Consider the following 20392-nt stretch of genomic DNA (forward strand, 5'->3'; position numbering starts at 1 on the left):
ATGACTTTAAGAAAATGTTTCATAAAAACAAGGTTGCAAAGATAGCTTTCTTGCATAGAGGCACTGCAGTTACAATAACGTCAACATGGAAAATCAACAGGTGCAGCTTTTTCCAGTATGGAGATAGTAGTGAGTGGAGCTATGCCTATTTATTTTTGCCTGTCCCACAGGTGTTGAAAGGACAGAACCACTGTCAATCCTACATAAAAATGCTGCTATATATGGCTTATGGGATCTTCTTAAAGTAAGCAGTTTTGTTTTTGTTTCTAAATGTTCCGAAAGAACAGGTTCTACTTCAGAGAGGGGTAGGGAGACCATGACCATTTGTAATCCAGTTAATACAGCTTCTGTTTAAGATTTCCTAGCCTCCACTTTACCAGATTAACAACAGCCCTAGGGATTTTTCTATGTGTGCCTGAAGAAGTCCAATTTAAACTATTTTTGTCTTTGGGCCAGCTTGGTTACTAAGATTGATGTACAATCGCTGACATCATTTTATTCTGGAGTGTCTCAGAATTCATCCTTCCCTTCTCCCGCCCACCCCCCCAAAAAAACTCCACCTGAGGCTGCAGAATGTCAAGGGTTACAATGCAAAAAATGGCTGCTTGCCAGGAGATTAGGCAGGTGTTGGGACTTGCAGGCTGGCTCCAGTCCAAGCACTTGAAGATTCAGAGGATGTCCAATGCGTGGCATAAGGTGGGGAGTAGCAGAAGCAGCTTCTGAAAATGCCTCCTGCCTTTTCCCCAAAACCAACCCCACCCCATTAATCCTTATCTACCTCAGGGGTTCCCCCTCATTTCCCCATCATACATTCAGCACATGTCTACATTTGCTGCCAGAAATAAATCAAATCTCACTATGCAATAATATTTCAACATGTTATTGCCATACATTGTGGCAATTCATAGATGAGGGGAGGGACAGCATTCTTCAGTCAAATCCACTCTACAGTATATATGCTTTCTACGATTTAAGCAAGTGCCTAGAGACACAAGGAAGGTCTCTTACTGGAAAATTCCCATCCAAGGACCTGTAAACTTAGGAAGTCCCTTTTCTACACAACAAGCTTCTAGGCATGCATGATCATGAGTACAGTTATAAAATCATAATGAAAGCTGGAGTTACTATGGGCATAACTGAAGATGTGTTTACAGTAAGCTTTGAATTGTGTCTCTGGGTTTTTCCATTTCTGGACGGCCTATTGGTACATCTTTTATTGCTTTTATACAATTTGTGCCAGTGCGCTATAACAACTTCCTTTGACTGGGACTATATATGAGACAGATTGAGAATAGAAACATCTGAGAACAGGTGTTATTGTGAAGGAACCAAAGAATTGCAGAGTTGGAAGAGACCCTAAGGATCATCTAGTCAACCCCCCTGCAATGCAGGAACGTGCAGCTGTCCCATATGGGGATCGAACCTGCAACTCTGGCATTATCAGCATCATGCACTAACCACATCAAACAGAGCGCCAAACCACAGCTTCTCTTTAAACAGCAACTGCAAATCACAACAGGCAATGCTAGAGTTCTCATGTCATGGTCAACCACAGTTAAAAGTTTGTTGTGAATGCACAAATGGCACCCATTTCACTCTGAAGGAATTTGCACCCAATGCAAACCAGAGCAACAAACTTTGGACTTTTGGTTTGTCTCTCTCCGAACAAATCATGAATTGAAGCTAACTTTGTTTTTGGCCTACCAATCGTGGTTTAAGTTAAGCAAGCCACAATCCCGTTTTGGACATAACACTAAGCCAAGGATCATGGTTTGTTGCCCATGCTAGGAGATTAAACAAAGTGAGTGAAATCAGCTAATAGCTTATTGTGAACATAATGCGTTACGCCATTATGTGCCACTGAATGGTGCTTACCCTTGAGAATTGACAGTCTCATTTGGTTTCTGAAGCAACTGGGATAAAGTACTGAATAGTTTCAGACGCATCCTGGGATCTCTAGATGTCTGAAGACATGTTTTAAGAATGAGAATAAAATCCTGAAGAGCTTTGCCAATCATAGGGCCTAAAAAATAAAAGTGGAAACACTGTGTTTTGTACTAGCAGGAATTAGTAGTATAGTATACCTTGCATCAAAAGGCTTAGCGCTGAAGACAAACAAAAGCTGTAAAATAAATTAAACTCTTCCCTCTTGAAATGGAAGAAAGCCAAAAAGAGCAAAACAAAATTTCTTTGGGATTTTGGAAAGACAAGGCCTGGGAAACATACATAAACTCCAATGTGCCAGAATATTTGAACCCACTTCAAGCTGAGGTTGCAAACACCAGTTTGAAGCAAACCAAGGTTAGCATGAACATTGGTCCTGATGCAATACTGCCCCATGGAAAAATTTCAAAAGAAAAGATAGAGGGAAATATGCACAATCGAAGGGAGAAGGAAGCTAACAGCTGCTGGTGATCGCTTAATCATGATTAAAAGGTGGGGGAATCTGTATTTGCATTAAGCCTATGTTATCCCTATCACTTTAGAGGCTTCATTCCTTTTGGAATTATTGTGTTCTCCCATGATCGTTCACATTCATACCAACGCTGCTAAGTCCACATTACCTGAATGAGTGGCAATCACATCAAACTGTAGTAATTCTGGAGAGAAGCAGGTCCAACGATCGTGAGTTGAGGATACCCATTCCATAAGTTGAGATATATGTTGTTGATAAAGGCCAACAGCACCCTCCAAATGCTGCACCTGAGCCAATGCATCCATTGCCTCTTCTAACTGGGGGGGGGGGGGGGGGAGAGACAAAAAAAGTTTAGAAAGTGTTGGTTTTAACCAGCTCACTGTGTGAATCCTCACACAATGGGCTGTTAAAAACAATGAAGCCTTGAAAACATGATTTATTTATTTTTAACCAGCTGACTAAAAAGAGCATTTAGCTATGATTTTCAGATCACGCCACACATGAAATGGTCCTTTAAACAGCCACCTTTTCTAGTGATCAGTTTGTCTGCCTTCAAGACACAACTGTTTTATTTTTTTAATCTAACCTGCAGCCCATTTATATGCTCTGATATCTCATCTCGACTCTGGTGTGCCTAAATTGCTGTAACCTGCCTTGGGACCTGCTGACGAAGGGCAGTTAAGAAATATAATAGTAACAACAAAAGAAAATCCCAAATCCAACTGCCTGCTTAATCACTCTGTCAATTCTTCTTAGATTGCTGCTCCAGCTTTGATCACTTCTTAAGATTCCTGTCCTCCTCCATTCGGCTGCCACTTTGACTTCTTTCTTCCTTCTTTAGATAGTCAGTTCCCCTGCAACAATCAGGACCTCTCTTCCCTGCACTAGTCTTGCACTGGGAACATTAAGCAAACGGAGCACATCTGCCTGTCTCTGGGAGCCTTGGCTTCAGGCTGCAAAAGCAACTATACCTGGGGAGCACTGCTTGGATAATAAAGTATGCATCATCCATTTTCAGGATTTTCTCAAAAAAAAAAAAGATGTTAAGCAGAAAGGTAAGGTTCTTAAGGTTCAATGAATGTACTGTTCACCAGGAAAAGGCTCAATTTTCTCAAAGGACATCTATTTGGATGCTATCAGCACTGAACATTTTCTTCCAACTTGTCTAGACAACCCATTTTTCTTCAAAATCATGTTGTTCAGGAATTTATTCTTTTAAAATACACCAAACAGGCCCCCCACACTGAAAAATGAGATTCCTGTGACTCTGTACAAGCGTCGTGACTTCATACCTCTAAGTATTCTTTCTAGCTTTTGTGTATAAATTTAATGCAGAATTAAGGTGTATTACATTTACAGTTTTGAAACCAACTTTCAAAATTATGACTTTTTTGGAAGTTGCTTGTCAGTGACAAGGGCCATAAATACCAGCTGAGATTATCATGCCTACAGCAACAGTACAGGAAGTAAAACAGTCATTATGAAGAAGTAAGTGAAGAAGTAAATGAAGAAGCAAGTTTGGCAACAAAGCTTGCTTGGGCCACCAAAGAGCTACTATGAAAAGATGGCCGCCTGATTTATTTGGCATCCGACTTGGGAAGAAAGTGATTTATGGTTCAGAGATAGCCATCAGGAGGAAAAAAGGCCAGCCTTTATCAAAGGCATCTTTGGCTGTTGCCTCCGATTTTAAATAATGACTGAAACATTTTTAAACTTAGGATGGGTGTGGAGGTGAAAAGGGCAGCTACTGAAAAGACATTGCTGTATCCTTTGACTAAGTACAGAAAGAAAACTTTAAAAGAAAAACATATTCTGAGTTATCGCAATTGGCACAAAAAAGACTAGTATCATTAGCAGCTGATTTCTTTACGGTTTTGAGAGAATGCATAACCTTAGGCTGAAGAATACCCAATGTATTCCCTGTACAAAGTATATTTTGGGTTTGCTCTGACTTGCAGGTTTGTGGTTGCTCCCCCCTTCTTATTTTTTAGCTAAGATCACCCCTTCTGCAGCATTTGCAAAAAAACCACACGCTTGGGTCTTTTTTCCACAATGCTAGCTCCAAGAGATTAAAACAAATCCACTCTTTGAGACCACTTCTTTATGGATAATCTTTTCCCTTCGGGGAAGTTCCAAATAAAGGTTTTATAATGAAGCTCAGATAGTACTCTGAAATCCTGCCGTGAAACATGGTACACTGCGTAATTAGTGAGGGTAATTAAAAAGGTCTTGGTTTTCAGCTTTTTGTCTGGCGGCTTATAGGAGCGGACACAGCTTGGTGATAGAGCACACGATTCGCATGCAGAACGTTCCCCAATTCAATCCCTGAAACCTCCACTACAAGGATTTTAGGTAGCCACTTTGGGAAAGGCCCTGCTGAGGATCTTGGAGAGCTGCCATTAGTTAGACAAAACCAAATTGTACCACCGATAGAATTTGGTGTAAGGCAGCTCTGCTTTTTCTGTTGTATCATCACTTGGGGACACTACAAAGCTTTGTGGGCTAAAGCAGGGAAGTCTGTAGACCCTTCCAAATGGTCTGGTGTGCAACTCCTGTCATTCATGACCATTTGCTGATGGTAGGTAGAATCCAACAACACCTGGATGACGACCGGTTCAGCGTCCTGAGGATAAAGGGCCAGCTTTGTCAGGCCAAATATGGTGAACAGGCTTAACCATGCTGACCCCATGCTTAGTACATTTTCAGGCAGTAATTTTTATTTTTCTATTTTTCAGACTGCTTTGTTTTTAGTCTTTGCTGCTCAGTTGCGAGAGTCTGAAGATGCCACACCTGGAAAGAACCAGTAAGTTCAACGGCATCTGACTTTAGGAACCAAACAAAATCAAAACACAGGACCATACAGCAGTGGTTCTGTCAAGGTTACCTTCACATGCAAGGGTCCAGAAGTTGGTATTGCCGTTATCGTTACCAAAACCTTCGTTAGCTGAAGGCTTACTTCTTTACAGTCCTCTTGGCATACATCAATGAGTGCTTCCACACAGCAAAGCAGCTGCTCCATGTAAAAGACCTACCAAATACAAACAGAAAGGAAATGCTTCCACAAGGCAATTGTTGACGTTCTCGCATTGCTCCGCTGTAAGTCACATGGCCATATCCATGCTATTTCATGGTGGTCATGAAAGCCTGTTTTCTCCTGTAGTTACAACTATGCTCTGTGGCCAATGGCCATGTAAACACAACAGGAAACAATCATTATATGAAAAGGACCTAGGGGTCATAGTGGACCCCAAGCTTAACACGAATAATGAGTGTCATGCAGCAGCAAAAAAAGCTAATGCTATTCTAGGCTGCATCAACAGAAGTATAGTTTCCCAATCATGGGAAGTAATAGTCATGCTCTGTTCTGCCTTGGTCAGACCACACCTGGAGTACTGTCTGCAGTTCTGGATGCCACAATTTAAGAAAGATATTGATAAGCTGAACGTGTGCAAGGGAGGGCAACCAAGATGATCAAGGGTCTGGAAACCAAGCCTTATGAGGAACGGTTGAAGGAGCTGGGTATGTTTAGCCTGGGAAAGAGGGGGCTGAGAGGAGATATGATAGCCATCTTCAGATATCTAAAGGGCTGTCACACGAAAGAGGGAACCAGTTTGCTTTCTCCTGCTCCAGAGGCTAGGACCTGAACCAATGGATTCAAGTTACAAGTTCCTCTGAAACATCAGGAATAACTTTCAGAAAAGTAAGAGCTTTCTGACAGTGCAACAAACTCCCTTGGGATGTTGTGGACTCTCCATCATTGGAGGTTTTTAAGCAGAGGTTGGATGGCCATCTGTCATGGATGCTTTAGCTGAGATTGGACTGGGGTTGGACTAGATGACCCTAGGGGTCCCTTCCAACTTGATGATTCTGATTACTGTTACCAAAGCTGCCCTAAAAATGGTTGTGGATGAAGGGCGGTATGTAATGTAATGTAATGTAATGTAATGTAATGTAATGCAACGTAATGCAACGTAATGCAACGTAATGCAATGCATCAAGCCTAAGGAACTATCTGAGACAAGACTTACAAAGACTTACAGGATCTGGATGCTGTCTATAATTGCAGCTTATTTTGCATTCTCCTTACCTCTTCAGACCGCTGTCTTATTTCAGTGCAGTCCAGTGTGCTGGCAAGGTACACCAAATGAGGCTGCAAGACTTTCCTTGGCGAACCCCTTATAACTGCCGCTAGAACCATGAGGTAGGATGGCATAGGCACTTTTTTGAGGTCAGACGTGATTAACTTCAGAGATACCGCTGGGCTGACAAAGGCGCCAATCAGCTCTGCTGCATTCACACACTATGAAAGGGAGCACAAACACGTTGCCCAGATTATGAGAGGCAAAGGACCAAACAAATTCAACGTGGCCATTTTAAAAACAAAAACCAAGGGCACCAGCTTGCTTGCCTTTGCTCATTTTAAAAAAAATGCTTCAGAAATTGCCTTGTAGGCCTTTCCACTCTTTCACTCATAATTTTATGGATGACAAAGTTTTCTTGACATGTATCAAAGAAGCTCAGAACGAGTGCTCAGATGCCTTCTTTCAGCACCAACCTCTCAAACAGGCATCATGCCAAATAGCATATTGATGGCTTACAAATCTACTTTAAGCCATGCTTTCACATTCTGGTTTACTGGCTAGTAACAAACCACGATCTGTCAATTCAGATACCATGCCACACCATAGTAAGCTTCCTTAACCATGGTTTGGAGTGTTGCCTCAAACTGAGCCCAACTTTTTACTTTTTAGCGAGGAAGAATGGCAAATCCTAAGAACAAAAGAAGAAGCCTACTAGATCAGACCAGAATCCCAACCAGCTGGAATCTTGTCTCCCCACAGAGGCCAAAGTGATGCCTTGGGGAAGCCCTTGGGCAGGACACAAAAAGAGTTGCCTTCTCCTGTTGCTTCTCCCAGCAACTGATACTGACAGACATACTGCCTTTGAATCCCAGAGGTTCAATATAGCCATCGTGACTAGCAGCCATTGATAGACTTTTTCTCCATGCCATTCCTGCACACGCAAGCTTTGGAACACTACAAATGAGTAGCATTCAAATCCAATTCGATTATTAATTTTTCAGAAATGGACAAAAATGCAATATTCTCTTCAACAACATTATCATCATTTATAGTTTTGCTTGCAAGTTTTACTAACATTATGAAATGGGAAAGAAGATACTTAAGCATTATTTTTACCCATAGGAGTGTCTTTTTTACTGTTCACATGCTGTACTGCTAAATAAGCATGCAAGCTTTCTTAAGGTTGGGTTTTAAATGGCACCTATTGCAAATAATAAAGTGGATTAATTATTGCTTCCACAAAGACAAAGGAAAACAGCAGGAAGGAAGCCTAAACTTGCCATGTCTGAACACCGATTAAAGGTATCACATGGAACACACATACTTTAATATAGTGGGAGGATTATGCAGCAGAAAGAGGGAGAAAAAGATAACGTGAAATTAACTAGAAAGGGCATGAACTGCACATAGTTTTAAAATGGAATTTATCCCCCCAAGCATTTACACTTTAATCTCCTGCTTATGATTTTTAAGAGGCTGTTAATGCTTCACTTGGCCAGCACCACAGGTGATACTTGGAACAATCTCACCATTGATCTGTATAACCGAAGAGATATACATTTAGTTTAAGAGTGCCTGTATAAGTTTCCTATCTGCCCTGATCTAGCAAGGATGATCCACAAGGTGGATTGCCTTCCTGGACTGTCTCCCACACATTCAAAAAAATTGCATAGCATGCAGGAAGAAAAACATCTAGGACTTGGTTGTGCTAGGTTTACTATGGTTAACAACCATGGAGCACAGTTATGTGTGGTGAAAAGGTCTCTGCAGAGAATTTACTAAAATGGGGGGGGGGGGGGGCGGGAATGTTTCCAGAAAATTTCCAGCCGGATTTCTCCATGGAATTTTTTCACTTTTATGATTCATATCATAAAAACAAATCAATAACTAAATGAATGGACACAATCAAATCAAATTTGAATGGATACAGTATTAGTCAAATCTAAAATAAAAATTATAATTAACTTCTTTTCCTAGGAAACAAATATATTTATGCACTGCAGCATTTCAGGAATGCTAAAATTAGTATAAACAGTCCTGTCCTCCCCTCTTATAATCTAAACAATGCAAGGGAAATCTGTGCTACTGAGTTATCTCTTAAAATATTTACAAATGTTCCAAGAAACAAATGTTCCAATAAATGTTCCAAGTAAAGCTTTGAATTTGTTTGAACCTAACATTTAAACCACACACAGCTATTTAGCTATTAGGAAAACTTTTAGAATATTTATGAAGCGTGTAACATTAAGCCAACTTTTTAGTTTTACCAAAGACAAGTCCGTTAACATGCTAAACGAGGTCTCTATCAGCCCAGAGGCACAGAAATCTTTCTGGAAACCATGTTTCACAAAGGGGGTGAATTTGAAATTTGCAGACTTACATTCCTAGTCACATTACTTTCCTCATCTGAGCACACCCGGTATAGAGTTCTAAGGAGGAGTTCCATGTGCTGTGTGATATGGTCCTCTACATGTTGCAATAATATAACCAGAAGCTGTGACGCCTTTATTCTGGTGCCCTCAACCCAGTCAGTTATATCATGGCAGAGACCAGGAAGTATTTTGAAGATGTTTCTGATCACCAGCTCCCGACATCCCAGATCTGGACGAGTCACTACAGTGAAATAAAAAATTAAAGAAAAAAGAGAGAGTGGGAATTCAGGGTTAGGGAAAGGCCTGTGAAACAGCTGTATGCTTTTAAGTTCTTGAGTCACAACAGGTATACAGTGGTGCCTCACAAGACGAAAATAATCCGTTCCGCGAGTCTCTTCGTCTAGCGGTTTTTTCGTCTTGCGAAGCATCCCTATTAGCGGCTTAGCGGATTAGCGCTATTAGTGGCTTGGCGGCTATTAGCGGCTATTAGCGGCTTAGAAAAAGGGGGGAAAGGGAAAAAACTCGCAAGACTCGCAAGACGTTTTCGTCTTGCGAAGCAAGCCCATAGGGAAATTCGTCTTGCGAAGCGCCTCGAAAAACGGAAAACCCTTTCGTCTAGCGGGCTTTTCGTCTTGCAAGGCATTCGTCTTGCGGGGCACCACTGTACCTACAATGAAACCAGAGTACGCAAGCTATACCCAAAGCACTATGCACATTTTGTTTGCGAATGCATCAAAAGGAAATGAAATAATCTCACAAAAAGAAAGGGTCAGCTCACATAGGTGTTGCTGTTACCAAACCTTCTACCTGCACACCCAACTATTTGCATGGACAAAGTAGTATTGGAAAGTGGTGGTACAGAGAAAAGAGATGACCAGTCATGATAAAGGGTATCACAGAAAGGGCACCTAAAAAAGTACACATGAACCTCCAGTTTATATGCAGCCTTCTGCATACATATGGAAAAATATGAACCTTAGCCAGCACCCTTATATATGTAAATAGGTCTACAAATATCCCATAATGTGATTTTTTTAATGCTCCAGATGCACCTTATCGCTCACTTTTCTGGCTTTTTCCATTGCAAAACCCTGAAAAGGATCTCTCCAATGTCCTATCCCCTCCCCCATCCCACAAAACTGCTCTGGTGTTTGATTCAGAAACCTCAGAATATGGCTTTATTCTTTCTCAGGATGTTGCTGTTGTTGCTCTTTTCCAACATTGCCAGTACGATTTTTTAAACCTTTTCCTGATATCCGTCTGTTTTGTAGGATGTAGTGTTTGAATTACCTTTGCTGACAGAGCTAACAAGTCAGCTCTATCGAAACAGCCTGCGATTTGGCTGGACACCCTTGATGGGTGGACATAACATTCTTTTGGCAGTCTGGCATGAACTGTGAACAGCAGCTATAGGCAATTCAAGACTAATGAGGTGTCATTTACTATCCAGATGTAAAAGACACAAGCATGGCCCTAAGAAATGGGCAATGGGATACTTTATTTCTTATAAAGTAAACTGCTACAGCCTAGCATTCTGTTCAAACATTAAGAGGTTGAGTATCCCACCTTCAGAGGAGAGGTGGATGGCAACCAGAGACAGGGCTTATTTGGTGGTGGCACCAATGCTTATGCAGTTTCCCCTCCCGACTGAATGATCCGTCCAGCACTTCCCTTTTAAATTTTTAGATACCGTGTCCTTTTTAATCTGCCCAAGCTTTTAAGAAACAACACTTTGTTATCTGATCTGCAGAGATCTCTTACGTAGGCCATTTTATTTATTTCAGGGTATTTTCTCATTTATTTATTTTTATTGCTTGATGCTTGCTTCTATTTTTTTCAGTTTTGCAGCTTTGAGTTTTTAAATGAACTGTATTTCAAAAGGTCTTCTTGTTTTTTATTAATATGTATTGTGCACCACTTTGAACATTTTATTTTTTTAAAAAAAAGAAAACATAAGAGGCAGGACATGCAGTTCTGAAATAAAGATAAATGAAGACAATGCTAATAGGAGGAGGGTTGTTGGTAAAATGGAATTGACTGAAGGAGCGGACTCTCACAAAAGAAAGCCCTCAAGCATACTGCAGTTTTGCATGAGGCCCTCTACTTGTGTGGCTGTACAAAGAATAAAAAAAACCTGATGTAAAACTTAAACAGGATGCAGAACACAGAAGTGTTTGTGAAGCACCTACTTAAAGGGAAGGATCTTCAAAGGCACTCTGAACTAAGGCTTCTTTTTGTCATGGAAGAGAGCATTTGGATTATGGAAATTGACAGCAGAAAAACAAAGAGGTCAAATTCAGAAATCCTGCCTGAGAAGACAAAGATAGAGAGTGGCATCCCATTTGACCAGAGGCATCTCCCCCCCCCCCTCACTCCCCAACGATTTTTGACTGGTCCTTTTCAACAGTTCCCTTCATTTCTGATGCACAAATGCAGCTATTTCATCCGCATATCTCACTCCTGTCAAAGGCTTCTCCGCTGCCCCCTACCTTTTCCTAACCTGTCTGCACCCCTATCCTAAGGCAATGCTTTCTTCTTCTTCTCAGTGGAAAGTCGCCCTATTGTCAAGATGGCTTTCAGTTCCTTCTTTGCTTTTCACCCTGACCTGCAATCTCTGTCAACGGGAGATCAAAGCACACTGGGGCAGAGGTGTCAGGTTCATTAGCTTGCAGCTAGAAAAACTGGGGTTAGAGAGAAAAATTCAGCGGCAGAGGGAGGAAGGAAACGGGTGGTCTGCATTTTGGAGGTGAAGTTCTTCAGAAACCATTTAGCTTCTGTTAGAGAAAGAAGCAGATACTGAAATATACCTGTTACATGGATGTTGGAGATTAAACTTGATGCCTTGGAACATAATGTGTTTATAATGTGTTGGCAATGGCATGATTAGACTGTACGTCTTGCCTTGATCTAACTAACACTGTGATGTGTACATAAACCCCTATCTTGTAACCCCTACATAAATGGGGTTGCCTGTATGTAACTTGGTAAAGGGATTTGTTCTTGTATTTATTTATTTATTTGGAATTTTCGAATCAATTGTGCTTTACAACTTGAATAAAAAAGGGAAAAGGTGCCATAAACTGTGCCAAATATTTCCCCAACAGGTTGTTTACAGAAAACACCAAAATAAACTTTAGTGAATTTCACCAGGTCCAGGAGTTCTGAAAATGCCCCAAATGTAAAATGAGAAAGCATTCGCTACTACCATTGAAGACGTCTGTTGAACATGTTAAATCATTAGCAGTCACCTTGTAGCACAGGCACCACACGTTGCACAAGCTGCAGTCATTTGGGGCAAAGGTAGAAGGACCTGTAGCCCTGGCTATTCCTATACTCCTGCCTTGGTGTCCCAGGTATGCTAGCCCCCAGCTCAATAAACTAAAATTACACCAGAGCACAGAAACCTCTAATGTACTGCATGAAAGCAGCAATCTCTCATACCTTGGCCTCATCTTACATCACAAAAGGCTTGCCAAAAAGACTGGCCACTGTTAAAGCTGTGCACAGCCAGGTAAGAGCTTATCTCGTACAATTCTTTAGTAAAGGGAGAGAGAACAAGAACCATTCCACAAACCTGTTTTGAACTTCTTAAAAGATATAGTAAAAAATTATCAGGTCAGTTGTCTAAAAAGGTCCATAAATCTTTCCACAGGAGATGCAATTACAAGATGTTAGAAGGCACGATGCATGAAAAATCTCAGCTCAGCTAGGCAGTTGGGGGGTTGCCCAACCTTGTGATCTACACTTGTTTTGCAAAGAACATTGTCTCACACAGATCCCTTAATGCTTGTTATTACTCACCAGCTATCTCTGCTGCATAACAATTTATCCTCTAGCACCCGCTTGGCTGTTATGCCTCAAATTATTACAGTAGTCTTACCAAAGCTACTAAGTACTCTATCATCACATGACCCCCAACTACAAAGAGATTATCTAATAGACAAACATTTTGTTTTTTATAATATTTCAAATTTTAAAAGAACACGTTAAATTTCCAAATATTTCAAAACGTTTGCATTTTACTTTCTCATTAAGAGATGCTTTGTACCTGCCATATCAAACAGCTGCTCATTACAGGCTTGTGGAGATAATAACGGGACAAGAAATTTGCACCCTGAACATTTTTTCATTATACTCACATCCTGGAGGATAATAAGGTGGCACAACATAGAAGTCAAGTTTATCTTTAATATCGTTCTCGTTTTCTTTTTCCCATTGCGAGCCTACTTTCTTCCAATAAGTTAGAGCCAGTTCCCTAAGTGTAAAACAAAGGCATCAAAAACACACATTATATATAACACACACAAAGAAGTTTAACAAATGTGTCACTTAAAAACAACAACATCCCTTTTTCAGCAAATCTGAAAGTGCTGGTTTGTTTGTTTTTTTAAATCACACTCTGAGGCAATCTCCACAGCTGCATATCTAAGGTCCCTGGAATGTGGTACATGTGCCAGTCACTGAATGTAGCATCAAAGTAGAATCTGCATGTGCAAATGAGCCATCACAGATTCATCAGAATAGACTGACCTCTGATATTGCCTATTTCAACTCAAAGGACATACTTTTCAGTGCAGAGGTAAAAAAAAAAAGAATTCAGCTGAGAGTCATCAAGTAATGAGAGATCCTTAGGTACTTGGATGTGTCTTCATTTGGCCGGTGCTTGGGACACAGAAGGAAAGCAAGTATTCTGAGCCTTCGGTCAGCAGATCTCTTTTGCGTACAGCAGTAAATGTTACTTTCTGACTGGAAGCCTTTGTGCATACAGCTTCCACCTTCATTCATTTCAATGCACATACATTAGCGATGGACGAACACACCATTTCAGTTGTAGAGCTAGACAGCATGGGTCCACTCTCTACTTTAATACATGAGCTGCAACATCCAAATAGAGCATAAATTATATAAACTGGATTCTGAGTTCTACTTACTTGTTTTCATGTATTTCGTCAGTAAGGCCACTGAGTAACAGAGGAATTAACTTGTGAAAATAAGAATATCGATCCCGCAGGTGGAGTAGCCACTCTCCAGTGACACTGGTAACAGCCTCTCTAACCTAGAAATGTTTAAAAGCAATGTATGACACATTTACATCCATCAAATATAAAAACAGACCATTGTACTACAATTTTTTAAAATAAAAACCTTAACTCTTGCAGCCTGAGGTTTTGGTTAAACTTCTTTTAAAAATAAAGATTCAGCTTTCTTCATACATCCCTGCAAGTTCTTTGAGATGGGGGGGGGGGGAAGGGTTTGTTTGTTATTATGTTATGTGTTTTGTGGTTTTATACTGTAAACCACCCTGTGATCTTTGAATGAAGGGTGGTATATAAATTAAATAAATAAATAAATAAATAAGCAATAAAAAGAAATATAACCCAGGCAGGCTTTTACTTTACCCTTCATCATAACACGCAAACTGGTGCTCCATAAATTTAAAAAGCCTCATTTCAAACCGGAAAATCTTAAAACAGTCTTGGAAATCTGACAGTAAATTAACCTAAAGAGAAAAACTGTTCAAGATTGAAGTGCTAAAATTAAATATGGTCTCTCACATGAATCTTCAAGAAAGAACTGCCTGGTTACAATTTAGCCAGAACCAAGTTACCTGTGGGATCTCATCAAAACACCGCTGGGCTAAGTGAGAAAGCACATCGTCCAGAGACTTCACATTGCCAAACTGAATCACTGCTCCTGTAGCCTGAATGACAGCAACACGGACTCTATAGTGTTGATGGGAAATTGCTTGCATTAAGGGATTGATCAAACTTTCTGACTGCATGTGAAAGGTATCTGGCAGAGGAAAATAAAGAAAATTTATGTTACTCCTGGTGAAGTAGTGTAGTTAGGTGTGTGCACTGTTTTATAATAGCACACAGAATGCTGAGCAAAGACTTGGACAATACCAATATACAGCCTCCAATGAATCTGTAATGGTGCTGTGGAATGGTAGAACAGCAATCTTAATCTTACTGAAAGATTTCATTTCAGCTGCCTTTTTCTGTATTTTCTGCAGGGGGCGGTGGAAATGGGAGGTCACAGAAAGGTCAAAGTGGGGACAAGGTGAGCTTTATCATACATTATTGATAGAGAACTATTTCACATCAACATTCTTGTCTTAAATCTGTTTCTTATGAATAAATGTTATTGATTTAAATCGTGTTTTAACCTTCAAGTAGCGCTGTGGGTTAAACCACAGAGCCTAGGACTTGCCGATCAGAAGGCCGGCGGTTCGAATCCCCGCGACAGGGTGAGCTCCTGTTGCTCGGTCCCTGCTCCTGCCAACCTAGCAGTTCGAAAGCACGTCAAAGTGCAAGTAGATAAATAGGTACTGCTCCAGCGGGAAGGTAAACGGCATTTCCGTGCGCTGCTCTGGTTTGCCAGAAGCTGCTTAGTCATGCTGGCCACATGACCCGGAAGCTGTACGCCGGCTCCCTCGGCCAATAAAGCGAGATGAGCGCCGCAACCCCGGAGTCGGCCACGACTGGACCTAATGATCGGGGTCCCTTTACCTTTTAAGCATAGATGAGTGCATTATTTTAATTCCCAGTTTATATGTGCAAATTGCCTTCAGATAGGGTCTAGCATACTGGTCTAGCCATGGGGGGGAGGGCAGATTATGTCTCTTGGGGGTGACTGCCCATCCTCTTCTGACACCACCTATGACTTGGCTTCTTCAGTCTGCTGCTCTTAAAGACCAAAGCAACCCAGGCTGTTAAGTTTTCACTTCTCCTGTGGTCTTTTAGTAAGATGTAGCTGCCTTATATACAGAAGCAGTCTTCCAGCTCAGTATTATTTGCCACACCAGGGGTCACTAACATATGCCCACAGAAGCCTTCTCTGGCACTCACAGGGTCTTCCCCACCCCGGGGCACATATACAAAATTAGGTTTGATAGCAGATTTTAGTTGTAGGTGTGTACTGTGGAGCCCACAGGAGTTTCTCGCTTCCAAATGTGTCCCCCATAGTTGGGAACCCCTGGCCTACACTCACTGGCAGCAATGCTCCAGGGTTCTAGACTGGGTTCTTTTCCAGCCCTACCAGGACATACCAGGGGCTGAACCTGGGACCTTCTACATGCAAAGCAGATGCTCTAACAAGGAGCTGCGGCCCTTTCCCCAAGTGCAAATGTGGGTAGGGGGATCACATCCACACCATATTAATTTAAAGCACATGGCTTCCCTGAAATAGAACTACAATTGCCAGCACCCTGAACAAACCAGAGTTCCCAGGATTCTTTTCGGGTGAGAAGTCATGTGCTTGAAACATATGGCATGGATGTGGCCCAAAACAGAGCTCCTGTTCCATCTCCACTGTCAGTGGCATTATAAACACCATTCGCTGGGAACACTGGTGAGCAGAGTACTATTTCCACTGTGAGAAGAGGATGCTGGATCAAATGGGCCCCTGGGCCTAATGCAGGAGAGTCATCTTCTTATGCAACTTCATTTGTCCTAAGAGAAGGAACAATGATGTGTAGGGCTTCCCTCACGCTTGATCTGGAAGCTGCAATTAGTCTAGAATGCTGCAGCAGGAGTAAGGAGTAACGGCTTGTCAGCATATAACACCTACGCTAAGAAATCTGCACTGGTTGCCAATTTGCTGCTGGGCGTTACTATCAGTATATGAGCCCCTATCGACTTCCGACCAGTTTACCTACAAAATCGCCTTACCCCGCATGCGCCCACTTGACTGCTTCGATCGGCACAACTGGCACTTTCACAGGTGCCATAGAATACCTGCACCACAAATTCAATCACTTTGTGTGGCAGCGCCTGCACTTGGGAACACCTTGCCTATGGAGATCAAGCAGGACTTGCCCTTACTACACCCTTTTTCGGCACCTGCTATAAACATTCCTGTTGCAGCCAAGTGTACCTGGATAGTCAGAAAGTTGAGGTAATTCCAATCTATTTTAGCCAGTTAACTTTTGAATGTTTTAAGGAAGGGCTGAGGTTTTTTATTTCTTGATTTTACGGTTTTACCTTTTGGTGAACCGCTTTGAGATTTATTTGAAATGAAACAGGATAGCTCAGTCAGTAGACCACGAGACTTTTCATATCAGGGTCTTGAGTTTGGAGTCCCATGTTGGATGAAAGATTCCTGCATGGTAGGGGTTGGATGTACAACCCCCCACCCCGTGGCCCCTCCCAACTCTACAAATCTGTGATTCTGTGAATGAATTTGAGCTGTGGCCTAAACCACGGAGTCTCTTGGGCTTGCCAACCAGAAGGTCGGTGGTTCAAATCCATGTGACAAGTTGCGCTCCCATTGCTCTGCCCCAGCTCCTGCCAACCTAGCAGTTTGAAAGCATGCCAGTGCAAGTAGGTAAATAGGTACTGCTGCGGCGGGAAGGTAAACAGCGTTTCCGTGCGCTTTGGTTTCCATCACGGTGTCCCGCTGCACCAGAAGCGGTTTAGTCATGCTGGGCACATGACCCGGAAAGTTGTCTGTGGAGAAACGCCAGCTCCCTTGGCCTGAAAGCGAGATGAGCGCCGCAACCCCACAGTCGCCTTTGACTGGACTTAACGGTCCAGGGGTCCTTTACCTTTTTTCTTTACCCAATAGCAACCCAACTCCAGCTGGGGGGGGGAAATACCTTTTCTCCACTGCTCTTCAAAGTGCCCTGGCCCCCTTTCCTTCTCCCCCCGTCCCAAGCCAGGTTTCTTCTCTGCACCCTCCCCACCCTCCAGTCCACCAGGCAGCCCCTTCCCCAGCCCCCCTGCGCGCACCTGGCATGGCCTTGGCGCAGGCGGCGGCTCCCGCGCAGCCCTCTCGCTTGGCCTGCGGATACGGGTCGAGGAGGGCGCTGCGCAGGGCGCGCACCAGCTCGGGCAGGTAAGGCGCCAGGGCGTCTCCCCGGCACGCCTGCAGCAGGAGGCTGAGCAGCTGCAGGAGGCCCAGGCGCAGCTCCTCGCACGGCTCGCCCTCGCCCGGCGGGAGGCCCAGGCGCTGCGCCAGCGCCGGCACCAGGAAGGGCAGCGCCTGCTCCGGCCGGCTGCCCTGGCTCACGCCGTGGCGGGTCAGCTCCAGCGCCAGCTCCCGGCAGCGCTCGGCCGGGTCGGCCACCAGGCAGCGCGCCAGCGGCCGGAGCATCTCCTTGGAGAACACCTCCTGGAGCACCGGCGGCGGCAGCGGCCGCTCCAGGACCGCCGCGCGGAGGCCGGCCAGCGCCTGCAAGCGGGACTGCCGGGACCCGTCCTGCAGGCGGTCGAGGTGCCGGGACACCGCTTGGCTGACCTCGGCCACCCGAGGGTGGTGGTCTCCGATGGCCCCAGGCTCGTCGGCCATGCTGCCGCGGGCCCGTTGCTAAGGGAAGGCGGCGGCTAGGCCCGTTGCTAAGGGCCCCGACGCGGCTTCGCGGCCGCCGGCGGGGTTTCTTTACGGCGCCCGGGGACGTGCTTTACGGCAGGGGCCGGAAAGCGAGGACGCGGCTTGGCGTCAAGAGGAGGAGGAGGGGGGAGGTGCGCGGGCTTGCTAAAGCGGCGCTAACTAAACGCAATAAGCAAGGATCGCTGCCTGAGCTCTTATGCTTTTCTGCTACTAAGTTGCCGCGAAGCAGCTTACGAGAGAACCCTAAAGCAGTGTTTCCCAACCTTGTCCCTCCAGCTGTTTTTGAACTACAACTCCCATATCCCTGACTAGCAAGACCAGTGGCAAGGGATGATGGGAATTGTAGTCCAAAAACAGCTGGAGGCACAAGGTTGGGAAACACTGCCCTAAAGCAACACAAAAGCGACGAGTCAAAAAATAAAATGCACTGCAGTTCCTAATGTTGGTATTAGTCTGTCTCAAGCGACAGTGCACCTCTTGAGGGTGAAGGCAAACTCACCCCAAGCACTTCTGACAAGCACTAATTCATTTCTGGTTCCATCCAAGAAGAGCCCAGGGGAGTTCACCCAATGTCAATGGTTACTGAATTCTTGTTGTCTTGAGAGACAATGGAGTGTGCCGCTGGGGTGAAGCCAAACCTCTGTGTTAACGGCAGCAAAGTGACCTTCTTGGGACGCAAGCCTTGGAAGTGTGTCTGGAGGTCCTGGGCTGCCAGACCACAAGACCCTCAGTCTCACTGATGTGGTCCAAAGGAAAGCAGAGCAAGACATTTGGCTGTAGGAGTTGCTGGAAGGAGGCGTACAAGGCTCCATGCAAGGTCTTGGGACAGCAAGGCAAGTGTGTGCCTTCGCACAGCATTTTGTGTGCCCAAGTGGGAGTGTGGTTAACGTGAGCAGCAAGTGGACCCTCAGCATTCTTACTAGCAAAGCAGAGATTCTACTAGCAAATAAAAGGAGAATAGCTTTATATCCAAATGACAGATAAGAAAGCACTTTCCCTTTACTTTTTCACTCATTCGTTCATGATTTTATTTGCCGTTTTCCCACACACACTGAAAAAATCATACTCAAAGCTGCTTATGACAGAGAAAGCAGGGAAAAGCAGTACAAAAGCAAGTTCACAATGAAACAAAAGCAAATGTAACAACATACCAAAACACACACGCGATTTAAGTTCTATAAATATAACAAGATTACATTAACAACATTACTCTACCTGTAAATAGCAAAAATAACAAGGGAGCTGGACGATTTCCCCTTGGTCCTAAAAATACCCCTTGGTCCTAAAAACAGACCCTCCCCTGCAGCAATTTGCAAGGCCTCATAAAGGCAAGGAGTGAGATAGCTGGGAACACCACTCCCATGCTGTTGCTTTCATGTTTATGGTAATTGCCACAACATTAGGGGTGGACATATCAGAACACAGAAAGGGCCAAAAAAGATGGGTTACTCATGATGTTCAGAACCAGCTGCTATTTGCCTCTGCCAGCATAGCTAGTGATGATGGGAGCTGTAGTGCAGCAACAGCTGGGAGGGTCACAGGCTCCCCCTCTCTGACTTAAAATATCAGATATGTTGTTTTGATGTATGCTTTGACCATCTTTGTCAGTGAAGAAGAAGGTTGTCATTGTGGTAAGAACCACCTTTTAACCCTAGCTTGGCTTCTGTTATCCATGCCATGATAGCCTCCTGTTTGGATTACTGCAATACATTGAATATGGATGGGTCTACTTCTGAAGAGGGCCCACAAATTTCATTTTATTCAGAACACAGATGCAAGATTGCCAGCTAAGACAGAGTGGTACAATTTGTTTATATATGTCTATGTGGCGCTGTGGGTTAAAGCCTCAGCGCCTAGGGCTTGCCGATCGAAAGGTCGGCGGTTCGAATCCCTGCGGCGGGGTGCGCTCCCGCTGCTCGGTCCCAGCGCCTGCCAACCTAGCAGTTCGAAAGCACCTCTGGGTGCAAGTAGATAAATAGGGACCGCTTACCAGCGGGAAGGTAAACGGCGTTTCCGTGTGCGGCTCTGGCTCGCCAGAGCAGCGATGTCACGCTGGCCACGTGACCCGGAAAGTGTCTCCGGACAGCGCTGGCCCCTGGCCTCTTAAGTGAGATGGGCGCACAACCCCAGAGTCTGTCAAGACTGGCCCGTACGGGCAGGGGTACCTTTACCTTTACCTTTATGTATTT

At 43.8% G+C, this 20392-nt stretch overlaps 1 protein-coding gene across 1 annotated transcript in view; it reads right to left on the reverse strand.

Annotated features, from left to right (window-relative positions):
• The window catches only part of DNAAF5 (dynein axonemal assembly factor 5), a 28496-nt gene extending 10320 nt beyond the window's left edge, over window positions 1-18176 (reverse strand). The window contains exons 1-9 of the mRNA XM_079953763.1: window positions 17603-18176; window positions 14479-14663; window positions 13802-13926; window positions 13010-13125; window positions 8879-9111; window positions 6504-6716; window positions 5301-5444; window positions 2565-2733; window positions 1876-2023 (exon numbers count right to left, since the gene is read on the reverse strand). Of these exons, the coding sequence (XP_079809889.1) occupies window positions 1876-2023; window positions 2565-2733; window positions 5301-5444; window positions 6504-6716; window positions 8879-9111; window positions 13010-13125; window positions 13802-13926; window positions 14479-14663; window positions 17603-18161 (1892 nt within the window). The 5' untranslated portion in view covers window positions 18162-18176. The remainder of the gene's footprint in view (window positions 1-1875; window positions 2024-2564; window positions 2734-5300; window positions 5445-6503; window positions 6717-8878; window positions 9112-13009; window positions 13126-13801; window positions 13927-14478; window positions 14664-17602) is intronic.
• Window positions 18177-20392: the final 2216 nt, after the last annotated feature.

Source organism: Podarcis cretensis, assembly GCF_951804945.1.
Source record: "Podarcis cretensis genome assembly, chromosome: 14".
NCBI lineage: Eukaryota > Metazoa > Chordata > Lepidosauria > Squamata > Lacertidae > Podarcis > Podarcis cretensis.